This window comes from Tamandua tetradactyla, chromosome 7 (genome assembly GCF_023851605.1).
Source record: "Tamandua tetradactyla isolate mTamTet1 chromosome 7, mTamTet1.pri, whole genome shotgun sequence".
In the NCBI taxonomy this organism is placed as follows: Eukaryota; Metazoa; Chordata; class Mammalia; order Pilosa; family Myrmecophagidae; genus Tamandua; species Tamandua tetradactyla.
The window spans coordinates 131,791,180-131,814,392 of record NC_135333.1 but is presented as its reverse complement, the minus strand read 5'-3'; the positions used below and the strand labels follow the sequence as shown (position 1 = coordinate 131,814,392).

General features: G+C 37.0%; 1 protein-coding gene across 8 annotated transcripts in view; it reads right to left on the bottom strand.

The window, feature by feature from the left end:
• Positions 1–23,213, bottom strand: part of SRGAP1 (SLIT-ROBO Rho GTPase activating protein 1) — a 387,180-nt gene that overhangs the window by 65,580 nt on the left and 298,387 nt on the right. For 7 of the 8 annotated variants that reach the window (XM_077111280.1, XM_077111281.1, XM_077111287.1 and 4 more), the window contains 2 exons: positions 19,959–20,180; positions 17,980–18,081 (listed from right to left, as the gene is read on the bottom strand). In XM_077111280.1, coding sequence (XP_076967395.1) covers positions 17,980–18,081; positions 19,959–20,180 — 324 coding nt within the window. The remainder of the gene's footprint in view (positions 1–17,979; positions 18,082–19,958; positions 20,181–23,213) is intronic. The other variant, XM_077111283.1, reaches the window with a different exon arrangement.

The window sequence follows — 23,213 nt, the reverse complement described above, 5'->3', positions numbered from 1 at the left end:
GCTGTACTCATTTATTAGCTCTAGTAGTTTTGTTGTGGATTTTTCCGGGTTTTCGACGTATAGTATCATATCGTCTGCAAACAGTGATAGTTTTACTTCTTCCTTTCCAATTTTGATGCCTTGTATTTCTTTTTCTTGTCTAATTGCTCTGGCTAGAACCTCCAACACGATGTTGAAAAACGGTGGTGATAATGGACATCCTTGTCTTGTTCCTGATCTTAGGGGGAAAGTTTTCAATTTTTCCCCATTGAGGATGATATTAGCTGTGGGTTTTTCATATATTCCCTCTATCATTTTAAGGAAGTTCCCTTGTATTCCTATCTTTTGAAGTGTTTTCAACAGGAAAGGATGTTGAATCTTGTCGAATGCCTTCTCTGCATCAATTGAGATGATCATGTGATTTTTCTGCTTTGATTTGTTGATATGGTGTATTACATGAATTGATTTTCTTATGTTGAACCATCCTTGCATACCTGGGATGAATCCTACTTGGTCATGATGTATAATTCTTTTAATGTGTTGTTGGATACGATTTCCTAGAATTTTATTGTGGATTTTTGCATCTGTATTCATTAGAGAGATTGGTCTGTAGTTTTCTTTTTTTGTAATATCTTTGCCTGGTTTTGGTATGAGGGTGATGTTGGCTTCATAGAATGAATTAGGTAGTTTTCCCTCCACTTCGATTTTTTTGAAGAGTTTGAAGAGAATTGGTACTAATTCTTTCTGGAACGTTTGGTAGAATTCACATGTGAAGCCATCTGGTCCTGGACTTTTCTTTTTAGGAAGCTTTTGAATGACTAATTCAATTTCTTTACTTGTGATTGGTTTGTTGAGGTCATCTATGTCTTCTTGAGTCAAAGTTGGTTGTTCATGTCTTTCCAGGAACCCGTCCATTTCCTCTAAATTGTTGTATTTATTAGCGTAAAGTTGTTCATAGTATCCTGTTATTACCTCCTTTATTTCTGTGAGGTCAGTAGTTATGTCTCCTCTTCCATTTCTGATCTTATTTATTTGCATCCTCTCTCTTCTTCTTTTTGTCAATCTTGATAGGGGCCCATCAATCTTATTGATTTTCTCATAGAACCAACTTCTGGTCTTATTGATTTTCTCTACTGTTTTCATATTTTCAATTTCATTTATTTCTGCTCTAATCTTTGTTATTTCTTTCCTTTTGCTTGCTTTGGGATTAGTTTGCTGTTCTTTCTCCAGTTCTTCCAAGTGAACAGTTAATTCCTGCATTTTTGCCTTTTCTTCTTTTCTGATATAGGCATTTAGGGCAATAAATTTCCCTCTTAGCACTGCCTTTGCTGCATCCCATAAGTTTTGATATGTTGTGTTTTCATTTTCATTTGCCTCGAGGTATTTACTAATTTCTCTTGCAATTTCTTCTTTGACCCACTCGTTGTTTAAGAGTGTGTTGTTGAGCCTCCAGGTATTTGTGAATTTTCTGGCATTCTGCCTATTATTGATTTCCAACTTCATTCCTTTATGAGCCGAGAAAGTGTTGTGTATGATTTCAATCTTTTTAAATTTGTTAAGACTTGCTTTGTGACCCAGCATATGGTCTATCTTTGAGAATGATCCATGAGCACTTGAGAAAAAGGTGTATCCTGCTGTTGTGGGATGTAATGTCCTATAAATGTCTGTTAAGTCTAGCTCATTTATGGTAATATTCAGATTCTCTATTTCTTTATTGATCCTCTGTCTAGATGTTCTGTCCATTGATGAGAGTGGGGAATTGAAGTCTCCAACTATTATGGTATTTGTGTCTATTTCCCTTTTCAGTGTTTGCAGTGTATTCCTCACGTATTTTGGGGCATTCTGGTTCGGTGCATAAATATTTATGATTGTTATGTCTTCTTGTTTAATTGTTCCTTTTATTAGTATATAGTGTCCTTCTTTGTCTCTTTTAACTGTTTTACATTTGAAGTCTAACTTGTTGGATATTAGTATAGCCACTCCTGCTATTTTCTGGTTGTTATTTGCATGAAATATCTTTTCCCAACCTTTCACTTTCAACCTATGTTTATCTTTGGGTCTAAGATGTGTTTCCTGTAGACAGCATATAGAAGGATCCTGTTTTTTAATCCATTCTGCCAATCTATGTCTTTTGATTGGGGAATTCAATCCATTAACATTTAGTGTTATTACTGTTTGGATAATATTTTCCTCTGCCATTTTGCCTTTTGTATTATATATATATCATATCTGACTTTCCTTCTTTCTACACTCTTCTCCATACCTCTCTCTTCTGTCTTTTTGGTTCTGACTCTAGTGATCCCTTTAGTATTTCTTGCAGAGCTGGTCTCTTGGTCACAAATTCTCTCAGTGACTTTTTGTCTGAGAATGTTTTAATTTCTCCCTCATTTTTGAAGGACAATTTTGCTGGATATAGGAGTCTTGGTTGGCAGTTTTTCTCTTTTAGTAATTTAAATATATCATCCCACTGTCTTCTAGCCTCCATGGTTTCTGCTGAGAAATCTACACATAGTCTTATTGGGTTTCCCTTGTATGTGATGGATTTTTTTTCTCTTGCTGCTTTCAAGATCCTCTCTTTCTCTTTGACCTCTGACATTCTAACTAGTAAGTGTCTTGGAGAACGCCTATTTGGGTCTAATCTCTTTGGGGTGCGCTGCACTTCTTGGATCTGTAATTTTAGGTCTTTCATAAGAGTTGGGAAATTTTCAGTGAAAATTTCTTCCATTAGTTTTTCTCCTCCTTTTCCCTTCTCTTCTCCTTCTGGGACACCCACAACACGTATATTTGTGCGGTTCATATTGTCCTTGAGTTCCCTGATACCCTGTTCAAATTTTTCCATTCTTTTCCCGATAGTTTCTGTTTCTTTTTGGAATTCAGATGTTCCATCCTCCAAATCACTAATTCTATCTTCTGTCTCTTTGAATCTATCATTGTAGGTATCCATTGTTTTTTCTATCTTTTCTACTTTGTCCTTCACTTCCATAAGTTCTGTGATTTGCTTTTTCAGTTTTTCTATTTCTTCTTTATGTTCAGCCCATGTCTTCTTCATGTCCTCCCTCAATTTATCGATTTCGTTTTTGAAGAGGTTTTCCATTTCTGTTCGTATATTTAGCATTAGTTGTCTCAGCTCCTGTATATCATTTGAACTATTGGTTTGTTCCTTTGACTGGGCCATATTTTCAATTATTTGAGCGTGATCCATTATCTTCTGTTGGCGTCTGCGCATTTAGACAGATTTCCCTGGGTATTGGATCCAAAAGTTTGGAAGATTTTTCTGTGAAATCTCTGGGTTCTGTTTTTCTTATCCTGCCCAGTAGGTGGCGCTCGTGGCACACGTTTGTCTGCGGGTCCCACCAGTAAAAGGTGCTGTGGGACCTTAAACTTTGGAAAACTCTCGCCGTCCTGGGGGTTCGCTAGCCGAAGCGGCTTGAGCTGGCCCGGGGTCCGAACGCAGGGAGGGTTGCTGGTCGCCACAGCCAGGGAAAGAGCCCGTCCGAATTTCCTAGTCGGCCCTGGGCAACAAGCGTGGCGGGAGGGCGCCAGCGGCAGCGGCCCGCCCGAGAGAGTGCACGTTTCCCGGGAGTCACGGGTTTGGAAGGGTCCTCCCTCACCCGTTACCGTTCTCTGCGGCCTGGGGGTTTCCGATCCAATTCTCTCAATTGGTCCGGGGGCTGCGCGTGGTGTGGGCGCCAGCCGCCTTGGTTTCAGGGGACCACCTCTCCAATTCTCCCAGCCGGCCCGGGAAGGGGGAAGGGAGTAACTCCGGCCGCTTGCCACCCCGCCCGGTAAGGCCCGCGCGCCTCGGCGATCTCACCCGAGCTGCTTCTCTCAGCCAGCCAGCCGTTCCAGGATGGGGTACGCTGTCTTTTTTATCTCTGTTGTGGCTTTGGGCGCTTTCTGTATCGTTTCCACTCCCCTAGTAGGTGTCCTGGAGAAGAAACTAAGATCCGCGCGTCTTACTAAGCCGCCATCTTCCAGGAAGTGTCCATAAGTTTTTATATTCCTGTTAGAAAACTGAGAACCTTTCATTTGTGCCTATGTATTGTAATTAAAATACAATAAAACAAATGCTATTATTTCTTTATTCTATTAAACTATAGATATTCACAAATACCAAACAAAGCACAAGTGAAAGGGTATACTACATAGTTTGAGGAGGTCTGGGAAGGCACCACTGAGGAGGTGAGGTTTGAACCAGGTATTGAAGTGAGTAGGTGTTCAATGGGAAAAAAGCAGTTGAGGCAGGGGAAATAAGAGGCAAGATAGGGACCCTGGCCTTGCTGGGCTACAACAAGTAGCTTTATGTGGAAAGTGGGGAGGTATCGCATATAGTAGAGACAATCTGTTAATAAAGGCCCTTATATAACATGTATAATTTAGATTTAATCAACAGAGGGCCATTGATTTCTATAAGAAAAGGAGTAACAGCTCAGTTTTGTATTTTTAAAAGAGCCCTAAGTTAATGAACAAAAATGAGAGCTTGTTCTAAGGAGGTGACAGTGGGAATGGAAATGATGGAACAAATCTGAAAAACATTTAAGCAATAGAAGTGGCAGGAACAACTTTTTCCAGAAATGGCTTAAATGAAAAAAAGAATACTGGAAGGAACTATCTAAGGCACAGCATTACTTCAAAAGATGCAGAAGGCTGAAAAGTACATACTGTTTTTAAGGCATGGTGGGAGTTAAATATAAGAAGAAAGAATGGAAGGCATACTTCGATGTGGTCCTAATTAAAACACAGGTGACAGTGACAAAATAGAAAGTCTCCTAAACCAAAAATAAAATAAACAAACAAAAATCATCATGAACCAAAATAAAAAATTCTGTATTTGAGTTCTGTCTTAAGATAATCTGCAACAGATGGTTGCATAACTATGTTTCACTAGAACCATGTTCATGTTCACAGGATAACAGCAGCAGCATTATCAAATGCACTCACATAAAATATACACTAAAGACAAAAATTGATGATACTATTTTCTTTCTTTTCTCAACTTCCTTCTCAGGAGCAATGGAGTCATGAGTAAACGTGGAATTGTCCAGATGAACAAAACATATGACAATCCACCAGACACCACGGCTGGGACTACATATAATCTCATGGGATGCTCTCTCAACAAAGATTTTGACACACACAAGTCATGGTAACAAGTCTTGGAGTGGGGGGTTGGGTATGTCTGGCTTGGGGAGAAGGAAGGATAAGATGAAGCAAATACGAAACAGATGACATGAGGCTTGTAGTGATGCCCCATTAACAGCTGGGTTTGGTAGAAGGCATGGCCAAAGATTTGACAAGGAACTCATGAAAAACTGCTGAAGAATGCATTGCACTGGAGGAGTTGCCAGGCAGTCTGAACTCTGAGCTGTGTATCAAGAGTAATAATGTGGTGGTGGTGGTGGGGAGGGTAGGGAACGCGGCTTCCATGGGCTTTTGTAGACTGGCTTTTTGGCCTTTCTTACCCAGGGCATTACAGTTACAAACACTGACGAGAACGGAAAGTTGTTTTGGAGCTCTAATTCTCCAAACACACCAGGCTATTCTTGTGGCACTACACCTCTCACCTTTGTGCCTGGTGCAAGCTTATTCATCCTTTAAGACTCATCACTCTAGCTGTAAAGGTGACCCCTACCCTTCTCTTGCCATCCCCACTTAACTTACTCCCTCTTGCCACCACTGAGCTTGTATGCATTTCAATTACAGCATACAATTCAGATGTATTAAAAATTAGCATGCACACACACATATAATTCAGATGTATTAAAACTAAGCAGGCACACACACAGCCTGGATTAATGCCACATTTCATTAGCTAAGGGTAGAGAAATATACTGCCAGTGCAGGGCCATAGAAGGCAGGAGCAGAGGCAGAGCATCTTGCCATGGCTTTTTTCCCTTATGCCTGGTGCCCCAGGAGGTGCAGATGGTCCCTGTCTGTGTGGAGTAAACTGGCGCCAGATCTGGAAAAATGTTTGCTGTCTCACAAGCTTTTGGAAGTCACATCACCATTCCAGAGTAATTCACACTAGTAATCTATGTGCTTGCATTTAAGGGAATGTTTACAAATGCTGTATTCCTGATTTTTGAAGACAATTAATTATCACAAGGATATATCTTAATGCAAGGAGGAAAACAGTTCATTGCTGAAGGGTCTTTGAACAAAATCTCTGCCTTTAATAGTGTTTCAGAAAGCCTGTTTCCCTGCAGTCCAGATTTGACCCTGATTTAATGACCCATCTGGGTAGATCAGATACTGAACTTGGTCTGAGGAACATGGTCCCAAATTGATTTCTCACAAGCACCTACCAAACTATTCAAATGTTAACACTTACCTTCTATAGCAAGAGAAACTTGAGGTCAAGGACAGCTTATTAATCTCTTATCTCTGGTGACTAGCAATGGTGCATCCAACACCATAGATTATCAGAAAAAGTCCAATAAATGAAAGGTGGAAGATGAAGTCATCCTCTTCTAAATCCACAAGTGCCAAAGAAATGCTTGGCACATGTCAACCACATGAGTCATCCCAAACTCTGCCATTTTCTTTGGGGTATACCCTATCATGTCTTACTTTTAGGCTTTTTGTAGAAAGTCTCCTCATTCCTTTTGGTATTCTCCTTGATCAAGGCCCTCCCTTGAGTGAAGTAATGCTTATTTGAAACATAAAATATATACTGCTTCAAAATATATGTGTTTGCAGTTAGATAGTTGATATTGCTTTCAATTTTGGCCAAGATAATGACATCATCTTCTTTTTAAGGCACAGATGTCAGTTATTTTATACGTGGGCTTTTACTGTTACCTCATCAGTAAAAGGTTATTGGCAAGTGAGAGACATTTAAATAAGTAAATATTGAAGCTAAAGGTCGCAGAGAAAATTTCAATAGCAATTATAATTAATGGTTATAAAGTTCTACATCTTAAACCAAGTCTCAAAAGAATATGAGAATTGCTCTTTAGGACTTGACCACAGATTTACACGACCTAGGACTCACAGGGTTCTCTCTGTTCTACTCCCCTCAGGGGAGTAAATTTGCTATAATTTAAGAGACTAGCTTATATTTTGTGTAAGAAAGTATGAGAAGTGACATACTTATGACAACTTTTTTTTCTAAGCTAGCTATTGGGACAAAGTGACTGAAAATGGGGAAATTATTTAAAACCAAGACGTGTCCTAAAAATGTGAAAGGCATAGTTGTTCTACCTACGTAATTAGTTTTTCTTTTTCTTCAATAACGTGTAGATAAAGTGGGGAAAGAGGAACTTTAAGAAAGGAGAACTGAAATTTATGAGGAATTATTCCAGATGTTAGTTTTGAAAAAATGTAACAGGAATGACTGCCAAGTTGAAATCCCCATGGCAAAATTTAAAGGTAAACTTTGAGAAAGGGGACAAGACTGTGTTACATTAGGTTGGAAATAGTTTGGAAAATGTTTATAGTGAGAAAGGTATGAATTATTATTTAGATTTTATTTTACTTTTAAAGTTTTTCTTTAAAAGTAAAGATCATTAATGTTTAACGTCAAAGTTTTAACAGAAGTTATACTTTTAAGTAATAAAAGGAAAAGAAAAAAATTGGCAATAAAGCTGTGTAGGCAGTGGGTTCTATTCTAATTTTATGTGCCAGGACATGGTGGGCACTAATAAATGTTTGTTGGGTGGCTGAGTGGAAGTTGGTATCATAAGATTGAGGCATCATGGATACAGGTTTGCAGTGTAATGAAAAACTGAAAACTCATTTTAAAAGATTTAACAGGTAAACTTAAATGGTGAAATGACAATAAATGTCACAATCCCTTATGAATCTCCATCAACCACAAGTTTAACCCTTCTCAAAACTTCACTTTCAGCTTTTAATACTTACAAGGAAGATGGAGGTCATTTCACAAATGTTTCCTGCTGTCTCCTCTTTGTTTTGAGGCAGGAAGTGCAAACCCAAAGACTTTCAAGGGCCAGTAATTGATGAAAATGAGTCAAGTGGGAAGAGTGGGGAGCATGGCCAGTAGGAAGCACATGCTCTGCATCTAAGGGGGTGGGAGAAAGACTTCCAGCCAAGAATTCTGTACCCAGCCAAACCATCCTTCAAAACCAAAGGAGAGATTAAAGTTTTCACAGACAAAGAAGTCCTGAAAGAATTTGTCAACAAGAGACTGGCCCTATAAGAAATACAAAAAGGAGTTTTCCCAGCTGGAAAAAAAAGCAAACAAACAAACAAACAGGAGAGGCAGGTCTGGAGGAAGGCACAGAATTAAAGAGTATCACTTACGGTAATTTAAAGAATACAAAGAGAAAGAGGGAAAAGAATATATAGATCTGACAAATAAAATTAAAAAGATAAGATGGTGTATTCAAGAAATGTCTTTTCAGTAGTAACTTTGAATGTTAACAGACAAAACTTACTAATTAAAAGACACAGATTGGCAGAGTGAATTAAGAAACAGAATCTAGCTATATGTTGCTTGCAAGAGACTCATCTTAGACACAAGGTTACAAATAGATTGAAAGTGAAAGGATGGAAAAAGATTTTCCAAGCAAGTTGTAACCAAAAGGAAGCAGGAGTAGCTATACCAATATTGGACAAAATAGACTTCAAATGTAAAGACATCATAAGAGACAAAGAAGGACATTATATACTAATTGAAGGGTCGATTCACCAAGAAGATATAACAATCATGAATGTTTATGCTCCCAATCAAGGAACTTCAAAGTACATGAGACAAACATTGGCAAAAATGAAGGGAGTGACAGATGTTTAAACATACACCACTTTCCTCTATAGACAGAACAATCTGACAGAAGATCAAGAAGGAAACAGAGAAGTTAAATAGTTTGATAAATTAATTAGACTTAACAGACATATATAGGTTATTGTACCACAAAGCACAAGGATATACATTCTTATCTAGTGCCCATGGAACATTCTCCAGGATAATCAGATGCTGGGGCACAAAACTTGTCTTTATAAATTCAGAAACACTGAAATTATTCAGAGCAGTTTCTCTGATCACAATGGGATGAAGCTGGATCTCAAAATCACCAAAGAATGAGAACATTCACCAATATATGGAGATTAAATAACACGCTCTTAAATAAACAGTGGGTCAAAGAAGAAATCACTAGAGAAATCAGTAGCTATCTGGAGATGAGTGAAAATGAGAATACAACTTATTAGGACTTATGGGATGCAGCAAAGGCTGGGCTGAGAGGGAAATTGCCCCAAATGCCTATATTAAAAAACAAGAAAGAACAAAAATCGAGGACTTAACAGCACACCTGGAGGAACTCAAGAAAGAACAGCAAACTAACCCCAATGCAAGTAGAAGAAGAGAAATAACAAAGATTAAAGCAGAGATAAATGACTGGGAGAACAAAAAACAATAGAAAAAATCAATAAAACCAACAGTTGGTTCTTTGAGAAAATCAATAAAATTGATGGGCCACTAGCAAGACTGACAAAGAAAAAGAGAGAGGATGCAAATAAACAGAGTCAGAAATGAGAAGGAGTGTGTAACTACAGATCCTGAAGAAATAAAAGAAATCATAAGAGGATACTGTGAACAACTGTATGCCAACAAACTAGACAACTTAGATGAAATGGACAAATTCCTGGAGATACACAAACAAGTTACACTGACTCAGGAAGAAATAGAAGATCTCAAAAAAACCAATCACAAGTAAAGAGATTCAATCAGTCATCAAAATACCTTCCTACAAAGAAAAACCCAGGACAAGATGGCTTCACAGGGTAATCTTATCAAATATTCCAAAAAGAGCTAACACCAATCCTGCTCAAACATTTTCAAAAAATTGAAAACTCATTTTATGAAGCTATTATCATTTTAATACCAAACCAGGTAAAGATGCTATAAGAAATGAAAACTACAGGCCAATCTCCCTAATGAACACAGACGTAAAAATTCTCAATAAAATATTACCAAATCATATTTAACAATACATTAAGAATTTTATATTATACACCATGAACAAGTGGAGTTTATTCCAGGAATGCAAGGATGGTTCAACACCAGAAAATCAATTAATATAACACAGCACACTAACAAATTAAAAGGGAAAAATGACATGATCATCTCCACTGATGTTGAAAAATCATTTGACAAAAGTCAGCATCCTTTTCTGATAAAAACACTCCAAAAGATAGGAATGAAAGGTAATTACCTCAATATGATAAAGGGAATATATGAAAAACTGATAGCCAGCATCGTACTCAATGGAGAGACTGAAAGCTTTCCAGCTAAGATCAGGAACAAGAAAAGGATGCCCACTGTTACCACTGTTATTCAACATTGTGCTAGAAGTTCTAACTACAGCAATCAGGCAGGACAAAGAAATAAAAGGCATCCAAATCGGAAAGGAAGTAGTAAAACTCTCATTTGCAGATGATATATTACTATCCTTGGAAAATCCTGAGAAATCTACAGCAAAATAAGTTACTTGAGCTAATAAACAAAATCATCAAGATGGCATGATATAAAATTAATGTGCAAAAATCAGTAACAATTCTATACACAAGCAATGACCTAGCTGAGCAGTCAGTTAAGGAAAAATTCCATTTAAAATAGGATTTTTAGGGCAGATCACAGTAGCTCAGCAGGCAGAGTTTTTGCCTACCATGCCAGAGACCTGGGTTCAATTACCGGTGCTTACCCATGCCAAAACAAACAAACAAACAAACAAAAAAGAAAGCAATTAAAACAGCCAAATACTTAGGAATGAACTTAAGAAGGGATGTAAAGGACTTGTACACAGAAAACTATATAACATTGCTAAAAGAAATCAAAGAGATCTAAATAGGTGGAAAGACATTCCCTGCTCATGGATAGGAAGGCTAAATATAGTTAAGATGTCAATGCCCCCAAACTGATCTACAGATTCAACACAGTACCAATAAAAATTCTAACAACCTACTCTGACGATTTGGAAAAGCTAATTACCAAATTCATCTGGAATGGAAAGAGACTCCAAATAGCTAACAGCATCCTAAAAGAGAAGAACAAAGTGGGAGGATTAACACTCCTTGACTTCAAAACCTATTATAAAGCCAGAGTGATCAAAACAGCATGGTAATGGCACAAACATAGAACCATTGACCAATGGAATCGAATCGAAAGTGCAGAAATAGACCACCAAATCTATGGTCAACTGATTTTTGACAAGGCCCCCAAATCCTGGGACAAAATAGCCTTTTCAATAATTGGGCAGGGAAGAACTGGATATCAATAGCCAAAAGAAAGAAAGAGGACCCCTATACAAAAATTAACTCAAAGTGGATCAAACACCTAAATATAAGAACTAGCACCATAAAGCTTCTAGAAGAAAATGTAGGAAAACATCTTGAAGACCTAGTAATAGGAGGTAGTTTCCTAAACTTTACACCCAAAACACAAGCAACAAAGAAAAAAATAGATAAGTGGGAACTGCTCAAAATCAAATGCTTCTGCACCTCAAAACACTTTGTCAAAAAGGTCAAGCGGCAGCCAACTCAATGGGAGAAAATATTTGGAAATCTCAAATTGGACATATTTTCTCAAAATATGAGAAATCATACAACTCAACAACAAAAGAGCAAAGAACCCAATTATAAAATGGGCTAATATATGAATAGGCATTTTTCTGAAGAACAAATACAGATGGCTCAAAAACACATGAAGAGATGCTCATTTTCATTATTAGCTAAAAGGGAAATGAAGATCAAGACTACAATGAGATACCACCTCACACCTATAAGAATGGCTGTTATTAAACAAACAGGAAACTACAAATGTTGGAGAGGATGTGGAGAAACTGGGAAACTTATGCACTGCTGGTGGGAATGTATAATGGTGCAGCCACTATGGAAGACTGTTTGTCAGTTCCATAGGAAACTAAATATCGAGTTTCCCTATGACCCAGCAATAGCACTACTTGGTATATACCCAGAAGATTGGAAAGCAATGACATGAACAGACATTTGCACACCAAAGTTCACAGCAGCATTATTCACAATCGCCAAAAGATGGAAACAAACCAAATGCTCATACATAAAATGGAGTATTATGTAGTTGTAAGACAAAATGACATCCTGAAGCATGTGACAAGATGGATGAGCCTTGAGGACATAATGCTGAATGAAATTAGCCAGACATGATAGGATAGATACTGTATGATTCCACTTTTATGACCAGCATAAAGGTTTAATCAGAGGCCTATAATACAGAATATAGGGGGCTTAGAGATACATAGAAGCTAGAGATGGGTGAACCGTTAGCTAATGAGGTTGAACTCTAACGTAAGGGAATAGATAGGAGAGCAGGTGGTTCTCTAGTGGGTCTAAAAGTAATATTACCATATTGAAGATGAACAAGATTGAAAGGGGTTGTATAGTCCTGTGTGTCCCACTGCTTAAAACTAGAAATATGAATTAGTTCTTGCAAGAATTACTTCAAAGATATGATTCTTGTACAAAGAGTGTTTAAGTCCAGGGTACAGGGAGAAAACTGCTATTGCATGCTGTAAGCTATGTTCAAAAGGAAACTATCAGCACTACTACACCAATAGCAGATGTAAATCATAGTGGGAGGGACAGAGTTAAGAGAAGGCTGAGATTTCCTCTTTGGTGAGGGTGTATTTATTGGTTTTCTTTCTCTTGGGAACAATGAAATTATCTAAAATTGAGAATATTGATGGACTATGGGACTTTGGGCCCCCTACATGATGCCGGATGAATGCAGGTGGCTGAAGGATGCACCGATGGAGAAGTAGACTGGTGAACTATGGTGTATACTTATGAATGAAGGTTGTGCTGCTACAAAAAGGAACAAAGTCATGAGGCATGCAATGATATGAATGAACACGTGGGACTTTTGGTGAGACAAAAGCCAGAAATAAAGAACAAGAATGGTATCATCATCTTTAGAAAATGTTAATTAGAAAACAGGGGCCTAGATTGTAAGCTTTTAGAGCAGATGCATTAAGTTTGGCATGGTGATTATTATTTCTGGATTCTGAGAGGCTGTTTTATACACATAATCTGATATGTAGAGATAAGCATGAAGCCGAACAGGTTGGTATTAAAGTAATTCAGAACACAGAGGTAAGGAAGACAGTGTCTATATTTTAGGACCACACATACTCTTTGAGGCTAATGGAAGAAAGGTTTATTTGGTCTGGAACTGAAATTTTCTGTAGTGCATAATCTAATTCAACCTATCTATATAGCTCATTTGAACAACTGAAACACTGGAAGCCCAGAATAGGAAAGAGATCCTTTAATCCTATATAGATTATTGTAATGCTGGATACATCTTAACATATATTAAGTAGATATTCAAAAAGTATTGGCAAGGTCCCCTGAGGGATGGGAGAATAAATATGGAACTATTGAAGCTTACCATCAGGGAATCCTCTGATACTGTGTCAAACTTTGGGGACACCCAAATCTATAGGCCATGCCCTTGATCAGGAGGCTTACTCTTGTGAAGCTTATGAAGGTAGTGGAGAAGCTTAGACTACCTATAGGCATGCCTAAGAGTTACTTCTGGAGAACCCCTTTTGTTGCTCAGATATGGCCTCAGTGTCTCTAAGTCCAACTCTGCAAGTGCAATCATTGCTCTCCCCCCATGTGGGACATGATATCCAGGGGTGAAAGTGTCCCTGGGGATGTGGGAGATGACTCCCAGGGACGAATCCAGACCTGGCACTGTGAGATCAACAATTACATCCTGACCAAAAGGGGGAAAAGAAGTGTAATTAATAAAGCATCAGTGGCAGACAGAGTTCAAACAGAATTGAGAGGCTACTCAATTCTACACAAGCTTTTACACAAGCTTCAGTTAGACCTTGCCACTTATCATAACCTGCCAACCCCCAACCAGGACCATTCCAGCCAATTCTAAAGAACACCTAGGGCAATATATAAGATTTCACAAGGGTTCCATGCACTAGAGTAACTTTCCAGAAACCTACAACCTCCAAATGGGTACCTGGTCCAGATAAGCCCTAAAACCTAACCCATCCTCTCCAGAACATCAGATAGTTCCATCTCCCTACCACATATTAGTGACAGACACTTCCAATATCAAAAATTTAGAACTGCCATAGCCCAGACACCCTTAAAGAGAGGGATGGAAAGAAAGGGGATGGTGGAGTCATACAGAGAAGGCAGGAGTTAACCAATGGGTATGAATGCTGAATCATTAAATTGATATCTCTTTTAGTCTCTAGTATATTAGAGTAGCTGGATGTAAAAACGTAAAATTTGGAAATTGCAACCCAGATTAAACTCTGAAATATGTTCTAGAACAAATTGTGGTGCTGTGCTTGAAATGTTTTTGTATATATGTTATTTTTCACAAAAAAAGGAGGAAAAAAAGTTGATTGTGATGATAAAAACATATTTAAGCCCTCTAGCCTCCTATATTCTGGAGCAGCTAGATGGAAAAATATGTGAGGATCGTATGGTAGCTCATGACAAACTCTGGGATCTGTCCTGTAACCACTTGTTGAAGGATGCTTTGAAAACTATTGTTTTTTTATTTCTTTGCTTTGTAGATATGTTATACTACACAATGAAAAATTAAAAAAAAAAAAAGACAATGGCAAAGCAGAATTCAAAGGCCCCAGCTTTTCACTGCAGAAGGGAATGCCAGTCAAGGGTTGCCAGACTTTTCAGTTTTTAACAGGCCAGTACCACAGGAGCCAAACAAAACAGGTCTATGGGCTGCCAGTTTTGACCTTGTATACAGTACACTATTTTCCTAGAGTTTAGAGAATGTTTCCAAATAAAACAGCGTAAGGATATACATGAAAAAACAAATAGGAAGTCACTAGACACAAAGTGTCGGTCCAGGAGGATGCAGTTAGCTACATTAGATGAGCATTTTGTGATGCCTAGCCAAAGCTTTAAACCCTAAAACACTGCCTCAAAGGGAGAGCAATGGCTTTCCTTTGGAAAGGCTCATTTGCAGCCTTACTCACAGTGGTTGCATCTTAAATACACAAGTTTGAATAAGGAGTGGTTTGGTTCCTCTGGGAAGAATGGAAGTTGCAACGGTTTTAACCAAACTATACTCGTCTAGAAACATACCACTTTTTTTTTTATCAAAGCTTTTTTATTGCAAATTAAAGAAACCCATTCATATTATCATAAACATAATGAGGAATGTTGGGAGGATACACAATTATCACGCAGATTTATGTAGCCCTACAATGGAACACACTTGATATCAGAAAGAATCTAAGGCAACTTTGTCATTTCTGACTCTTGTCTGTCTCTTTCACTAATGCTTCAACCAGGTTCTGCTTATATGTTTTCCTCTGAAGACGGTCTTTCTCGTCTTCTCAGTGAATCAATCCATGATTAAAAAGAAAACAAAGTCTCTTACGAAAGTGAGAATCGAAAGGGAACTCCCTTAATCTGATAAAATCTATCTACCAAAAAACAGCAAAGATTATATCTGAAATGACAAATTTTGAGTTTATTATTTACAGTAGTACTTAAAAAAAAAGAAAACAGAAGTAAATATAATGAAAGATGTACAGTTTCTCTAGGCAGAAAATTATAAAATATTATTGTAAAAACTTAAAGAAGCCTCAGATGGAGGTATATACCACATTCATTAATTAGAAGACTCAGAATTGTAAATTTGTCATTTCTTCCCCAGTTGAGCTTAGATCTAGCCAATGAAATCCCAATAAAAATTCCAGCAAGGTGGGGTGCAAGGTAGTTCAGTGGTAGAATTCTCGCCTGCCATGTGGGACACTGGAGTTCGATTCCTGGCCCATGTACTTCCCCAAAACAAACAAATATGCAAACAACAACAACAAAAATTGAACAAAATGTTGCTGCAATAACGGGATACTCACATGGACAAAGAATGAAATGTGACCCCTGCCATACAGCAAAACAAAACAAAACAAAACAAAACAATATCCCAATAGGCATGTTACTTGTTTTGTGGAATGTGACAAGCAAATTCTGAACTAAGAAGAGCCAGAGCACTTTTGAAACAGAACAAGGTGGGAAGATTTGCTCAATCAGAAATCTGTTCTTATTATAGAGGTATGGTTAATTAATCCAGTTTCGTACTGACAAGTATGGACCAGTAGAAACAACAGAACAGAAGAGATTTGCAAATGTGAGCGCTTGATTCTCAACAAGCATGGCACCAGAGAGCTGTAGTGAAACGATGGCCTTTTTAAGAGGGTGTGGGCCAACTGCATGTCAATATTTAAAAAAAAGAGAGAGAGAGACTTGATTCTTACTTCACAACATACACAAAAATCAACTTTAGAGAGACTAGATCTAGATTCAAAAGAAATACAGCATCTAAAAGATTTCAAAAATAGCTAATGATTTCTTAAATTACACACAATGCAGGGAAAGATTTCTTAAATTACACACAAAAAGAGAACAAAATATAAAAAAAGTGATAAAATAGTCTACATTAAAATGAAATCTTCTGTGCATCAGAAGATGCCACTAAAGGGTGGCTCCACTAGGTGAAAGGCTGTTAGGAAACTTTGTATAAAGTTATAATGGACAGATTCTGCTGACAACATTTGAAGCTGCGCACAGCTAGACTACATTTCAGTCCTGATCACGGTCTTCTGTTTGCTTTTAATCCATTTACATCACTCTTTCATTTTTTATTATATTTTTATTGAATTACCTTCACACACATTCAGTCCATCCAAAGAATACAAGTAATGGCTCACAATACCATCACATAGTTGCGTATTCATCACCATGATCAATTTCACTCTTTCTTAACAGAAACAAATAGCACATTCATATAGCATAAAACAGCCCAGCGGGAGTAAAATAAAATATGGTGCTAAAGTGATTTTGATAACTCACTCTAGTTCTTCTTTCTGCCTCTCATTTCTTTCTTTGGAGAATGGTCTGTCTGTAAGTAGCAACACATATTTCACTTGGGGTTTTAAGTCAAAGGGCTTTACGAGTGAGTGTAATACCCAGGCTAGTTAATGAGAGAATCCCATTTCCCGGGTACAATGATTGCTCTAGAAGTAGATATGATTTAAGACAGGCCAATGAAGACAACTATGGGAGGCCATGTGCCTTTCTTTTTAAGATGACAAGCTGTAGGGATTACATAGTCCTGGATCTATCCCCACATGGGGGAGAAACCTACTAACACAGATAAAGACACCAAAGTGATAGAGAAGGAGATTCCTGACAATATCATCTGAACACAGAGCTGACCATGTCTGAGGCTACTGTTTAACAATGACCAATAAGTTAACTTTTTAGCTTGAGTAAGTTTAACTTAGATCCCTATAAAGTACAAATGAGAGCCTTGACTATAAAAGAAACATTTTTGGTTCATAATTTTATTTCAGGAGCATGTGGAACCAATTGAATTAATTTCAGGAACAGGTAAGTGAATCATACTACTGCTTTCTGGTACAACACATATTTATAATTCACATATTATGTTATATCCACTTAAATCCACTAATGACAGCAAACAAACACTTCTCTATCTCATTCATGTACTACTTTAAAATGTCTATTTTTACTAATTATATCAGTGAGCCATGTTCAGTATCCCCAAATTTATGAAATACAGAAAAACACAAAGGAAAATAAAAATACTAATTTCAAAAGTTAGGATTAAACTAACATTGTCAGCCAAAAGTTCCTGTGCATCGTACATTCTACATGACTGTATATTCTCAGACACATATGCTGAATTTGATAATCCATGGGAACTATTTTTGGCATGAATTATAGTTTAGAATAAAAGGTGTGTGTTCATATGCATGCAAGTGAATCCTTGACAAATGGTACAATACAGAATCTTTTGCCTTTTTTCCGCTACAAAGAGTATTTATAGGAATCTTGATTTTGCTGACAATGCCTCTGTGGATCTGGCAAGATGAAGAGCTTACATTCAGAATGTTAAATACGCTTACATCACGTGAAAATGCCTTCCTAATACATAGAAATTCAGATTACTTACGGCGCAGAAAGCATGCTCACCTCCTCATTCTCAATTTTGAGTGTGGCCAGTCGTGACTGCAGCTGCTGGTATCTGAGCATGAGCTCGGCCTGCACTGGCTGCTGAGCGCTGACCTGGCAGACCTGAGGGGGAATCAGAAAGTGCAGTTACAACAGGGCGCAATTAAGCCAGCCTCCAGAGACACTGTTCTCCTCCTGAAATGCCAGATGAATCATGCTGATATCTTCAAGATTCCAATTACATATTTATTTTAAAAGCTGCCTCAAAAATTCTTTTTAAAATATGGACCTGTTACGTAAGTGGCAAGGGCAGAATGCAGCTGCTTGGCCTGGATGTGACTGGGAAGACAAGCTGCAGGAAGCACTGCTCTAAGAACAGGGCAGTTCCTGGAAACTGAGCTCTGATGCTAAAGTCACAATTGTGGACATTCTTGATGACAATATCCAAATGTATCATACAGGTATATGTATGTGATAGAAGGTAGCGACGTTTATGGGTTAGAATGTGGGCTATGGAATCTGCCAGCTTGTGTTTGAATCCCAGCTCAGCCACCTACTAGCTCTGACTTATAAGTTATTAAACCCGTTTCCTCATATGTAAAATAGGGATAATAAGAATTCCCACACTGCAGGGTTGTTGTGGACATCAAATGAGATAATGTACAAAAAGCACTTAGAGTAGTACCTGGCATGTAGGAAGAACTCAGAAAATGTGAATGATTATTTTTAGCTATCTTTCAACCATGGCTTTCTTTACTGATATCAGCCAAATCATGAGATTCATCATGAACTTGAGGCCACTTATCTTAAGTTTTGGTAGAAAGATATTTTGGCTATGATCCTAATTAAGGGTAGGCTCAATATTAGAGATTATATTAAAATTGCACCAGAAACAAACAATTTCTTCTCATATTCATCGTCTAGAAATGCTCTCTGGTGAGGGAGATTTCTTTTACGGAGTCTCCAAAACACCATAGAGATTATTGTACCCTGCTAGAACCAGCATTAAAAAGAGCAACAGATTCTCTTTATTAAAATAGTAATAAACAAATACGAACTATGAACACCCAACTGAAGCCACTTCTCCCATGTTTATTTAATATAACCACAGCCAAAAATTAAATATAACAACCATTTGGTTTTCAAAATAGAATGCTGGGTGTGAGAAATCAGTCACCTTGGTTGTCAAAATGCATGTGCTATTGGTGTAAAAACTGCTTACCATTTCGAATCAAGTAATTCACTCTACTAAATCAGGTAAAATAGAATTATATTAAAAATATATATCCTATATGTTTTTTAACTGATATTTCAGAGAAAATTATATTAAAAGAATCTGCCATGGATGTTATAATTATATTTATTTTTCAAAATAGACTATGACCACAATCAGCTAAAATTGAGTTTTTTTCCTAAGAGTACTGTTTTGCACAGCTGGAATACCACTGTTATATAGCATGCTTCATTAGTTGCTTTTTCTTATTGTTTCCCCCACTCCAATGACAATAAACAACTATAACTTAGAATCACATTATTTTTTTTCTGTAAAATAGAATAAAAAGCTAAATTTATATAAAGAACCTAAGATATATAATCTCTAGCACTCATTTTACCAAATTGAAGCCAAGCGGATCTTAAAATGATGTTTTGCATTTATATTTTTCTCTTTAACTTTTCTGTCATTTACAATTATTTTTCTGCATGGGGATCTTTAAATCAAGATTACAAGGAATCCTCAGACAGATTCTATTGGGCCAGAAAGTGCTGTATTTTGCTATTAAATTTGAATTTGAATGTCCTGAGGTAGAGAAAGAACTCTCCACCTAGACCTGGCCAGTTTAGGAAGTGGTGGCTGATCTTAGCATAATATTATGGCAGGATTCTGTAGAAGGGCAGAAGAGAGAAAACAACTGGGAATCCTTATGACAGTTTGGTTAGAGCAAACGGAGAAATGAAAGTGAAGAGACATTTCATTGGTTTTAAAATAATCAATTACTGACCTCGTCACCCATGTGAGACTGAAATTCAAATTTCATTGGTGGACAAAATGCAGTGGGGTACATCTCCATGAATCTCTGCTTATCACTCCTTGGCTCTAAATTGTCAACTGCATTCTCAATAATGTCTAAGCCTTCGTGTCTGGAGGTTTCAAGGTTATACTCCGCAGAGAGATACGTTCTTAGGGCTCTGTTCAGACTTGCATGGTAGCCTAGATCACAGCACTTAAAAAATAAAAGAATACCATATCCAAAAATTAATTCAAAATGCATTAAAGACCTAAATGTAAGAGCAAAAACTATAAACTCTTAGAAGGAAACAGGGTAAATCTTCACAACCTTGGATTAAGTAATGGTTTCTTAGGTATGACAGCAAAACCACAAGCAACAAATTAAAAAGAAAGGACCTCATCAAATTAAAAATGTTTATACTTCATTGGCACTATCAAGAATGTGAAGAAAATCCACAGATGGAAGAAAATTCTTTGTAAATCATGCATCTAATAAAGGACTTGAATTTAGAATATATAAAAAACTATTTCTACTCAACATTAAAAAAGACAACTCAATTCAAAAATGGATAAAGAATCTGAACTGACAGTTTCTCTAAAGAAGATATATAAATGGCCAATAAAATATGAAAAGATGCTCTTATCATTGGTCATTTGATTAGAAATGCAAATCGGAACTGAAATGAGATAAAATTCATACCCACTAGAAGGACTAGATTTAATAAAACAGATAACAACAAATGTTGGAGAGGATGTGGAGAAATCAGAAACCTCATACACTGCCAGTGGGAATATAAAATAGTTCAGTCACTTCAAAAAACAGCCTGACAATTTCTCAAATGGTAAACACAGAGTTACCACATGATCTAGCAACTGTATACCTAGGTAAATACCCAAGAAATGTAAACATAAAGACTTTACATTTTCACACAAACGTTCATAGCAGCATTATTCATAATAGTCAAAAAGTGGAAACAAAACAAATGTCCATCAATTGAAGAATGGATAAATAAAATGTGTACTTCCATACAATGGAATATTATTTGGTAATAAAAGGGAGTGAAGTACTGATATATGCTACAACATGGATGAACTTTGAAAACATGCTATGTGAAAGAAGCCAGTCACAAAGGACCACTTATCGAAAGATTCTATTTATAAGAAATGTCCAGAGTAGAAAAATCTAGAGAGACATAAGGTAGGTTAGTGGTTGCTAAAGACTGGGGCAGAGGAGGAAATGAAGGAATTGGGGGTAGGAGCTAAGGGTGTCAGGTTTCTTTTTTGGGATAAGGTAAGTATTCTAAATTTGATTGTGATGATGGAGGCACAACTCTTTGAATATACCAAAAGGCAATGAGTTGTACACTTTAAAAGGGTGAACTGTATGGTATGTGAATATATCTTTTATTGTTTTATTAAAACAGTAAAAAAGCAAAATTAAATATGAAAAGAAATAATGAAAAAATATTCAGGATTCATCCTTGCATACTGCAACTGAGACAATGATTTACTGAATTCTACCAGGACGCAAAGATATTGGATTATTATACATTTTACTGAAGACTCAAAGTAATCTGTATTCTTTTACAAGTGAGAAGAACAACTCTGGAAATTAGTCAGTTATAAAAATACTGATAGCAGAATTTTTAATTTGTACATAAAAGCAATATAAACCTCTTAAAGAAGAAACGAATGGTTTTAATGGTACAAAGGCAGGTTGTTCCTATATTGTTCTAATGAAGTTCAATCAATTCAATTTGATTCAATTCTACTCACTAAATGGCCATCGATTAAGTGCCAAGGCATTGCTAACTCCAGAAATATGAAGACTAGAACACCGTAAAATATAATCTCCAGCCTCAAGGCATTTGAATATAAGTTATTCATTAGTTTACTTCTAAAATAGTAGTAGAGGGGGCACAATGGAAGGAAACTTTGTACAAAAGATATATCCACAAGGACATGAACCATCAGATTTGCCTTTATAAAGGTGGGCGGGCAGTCAATCAATGACTGATCCTTGGAAGTGGCAATGATTTAATTCTACCCCCTAACCTCCAATTTTAGAATTATTAAATTTGGGGTTTTTATGTAAAGTAGACCATTGGCATCAGCATCACCAGGGAACTTGTCAGAAATGCAGACTCTTGGACCTTACCTCAGACCTGCAGAATCAGTACGTGAAGTTTAAAAAGATCCACACATGATTCATATGCACGTTTGAGAACTGGTGTCTTAATCCTAAAATACAAGGTTCCTTTGCAGGAACTATTACCCCATGCAGCCAAGAGCATTCTCCTTACTTGATTAAAAAAAAAAATCAGAAAATAGCTGCTACATCACAATGACAAATACAAGCAAAATAAAATTGTGAAATGCAGCGATCAGTCTCATAAATGGAATTGGCTATACTCAAATGCAGAGAATGATTCATTTTCGGTTAAATTAAAAAGTCTAGTCTCAGATGAACAAAGGTCTCTTTTAGTCCTGCTCCTCAAAATTCATAATGATTTTGTGCAACATGGTTTTATATATATCAGAGAGACTAAAAATTTATTCTCTCTCTCAATAACACCTCATCCTATAAAAACATGTATTTGCAAAGGAAATGGCCTCATTTCTTTGAGATGAACCAGGGCTTACAAACACCCTACTTTCTGAAATAAGACAGGTTCCTTCTGATTATAACGGAGCAGATCATACCAGCTGCTTTATTTTATGAGTATTGATCCCAGTGGGACTTGGTAGAAAATTGAAATTGAGAGGAAAGAAATAACCTAAAGTTTTTTTTCTTCCTACAAAAACCAAGTCTTTTTTCAGCTTAAAAGGGAAAGGAGGAAAGGAAGAAAAAAGGAAAAGGAGAAAAGAGAGAGTGCAACTCCAACTACCCAATTTACTTGGAGCTCTGATAAAGGTGTAAGTTTCCATTATTCTTAGACTTAAAATAGCTCACTCATCAAATTTTGGAATTCTGTTTCTTTGGGAAGTAAATGTCAACATTACAAAAGCATCAGTTGCTTGTGTTTCCACACCCAGTTCAGCCAGATAAATTTGGAGGTCTGGACCCAGGGAGAGGACCTGGTAGTCACAGGTCGGGGGGGAGAAGAATGTAAGCATGTGGCTTAGTAACTCTTTTTTTTTTTTTTTTTTTTTTTTTAAAGGAAAGACAGAGAGAAGGAAGGAAGGATAATAGAAAGAAAGGGAAACATCTTTTAAACATTTTCTTGTTTTATTGTATTTTGTTTCT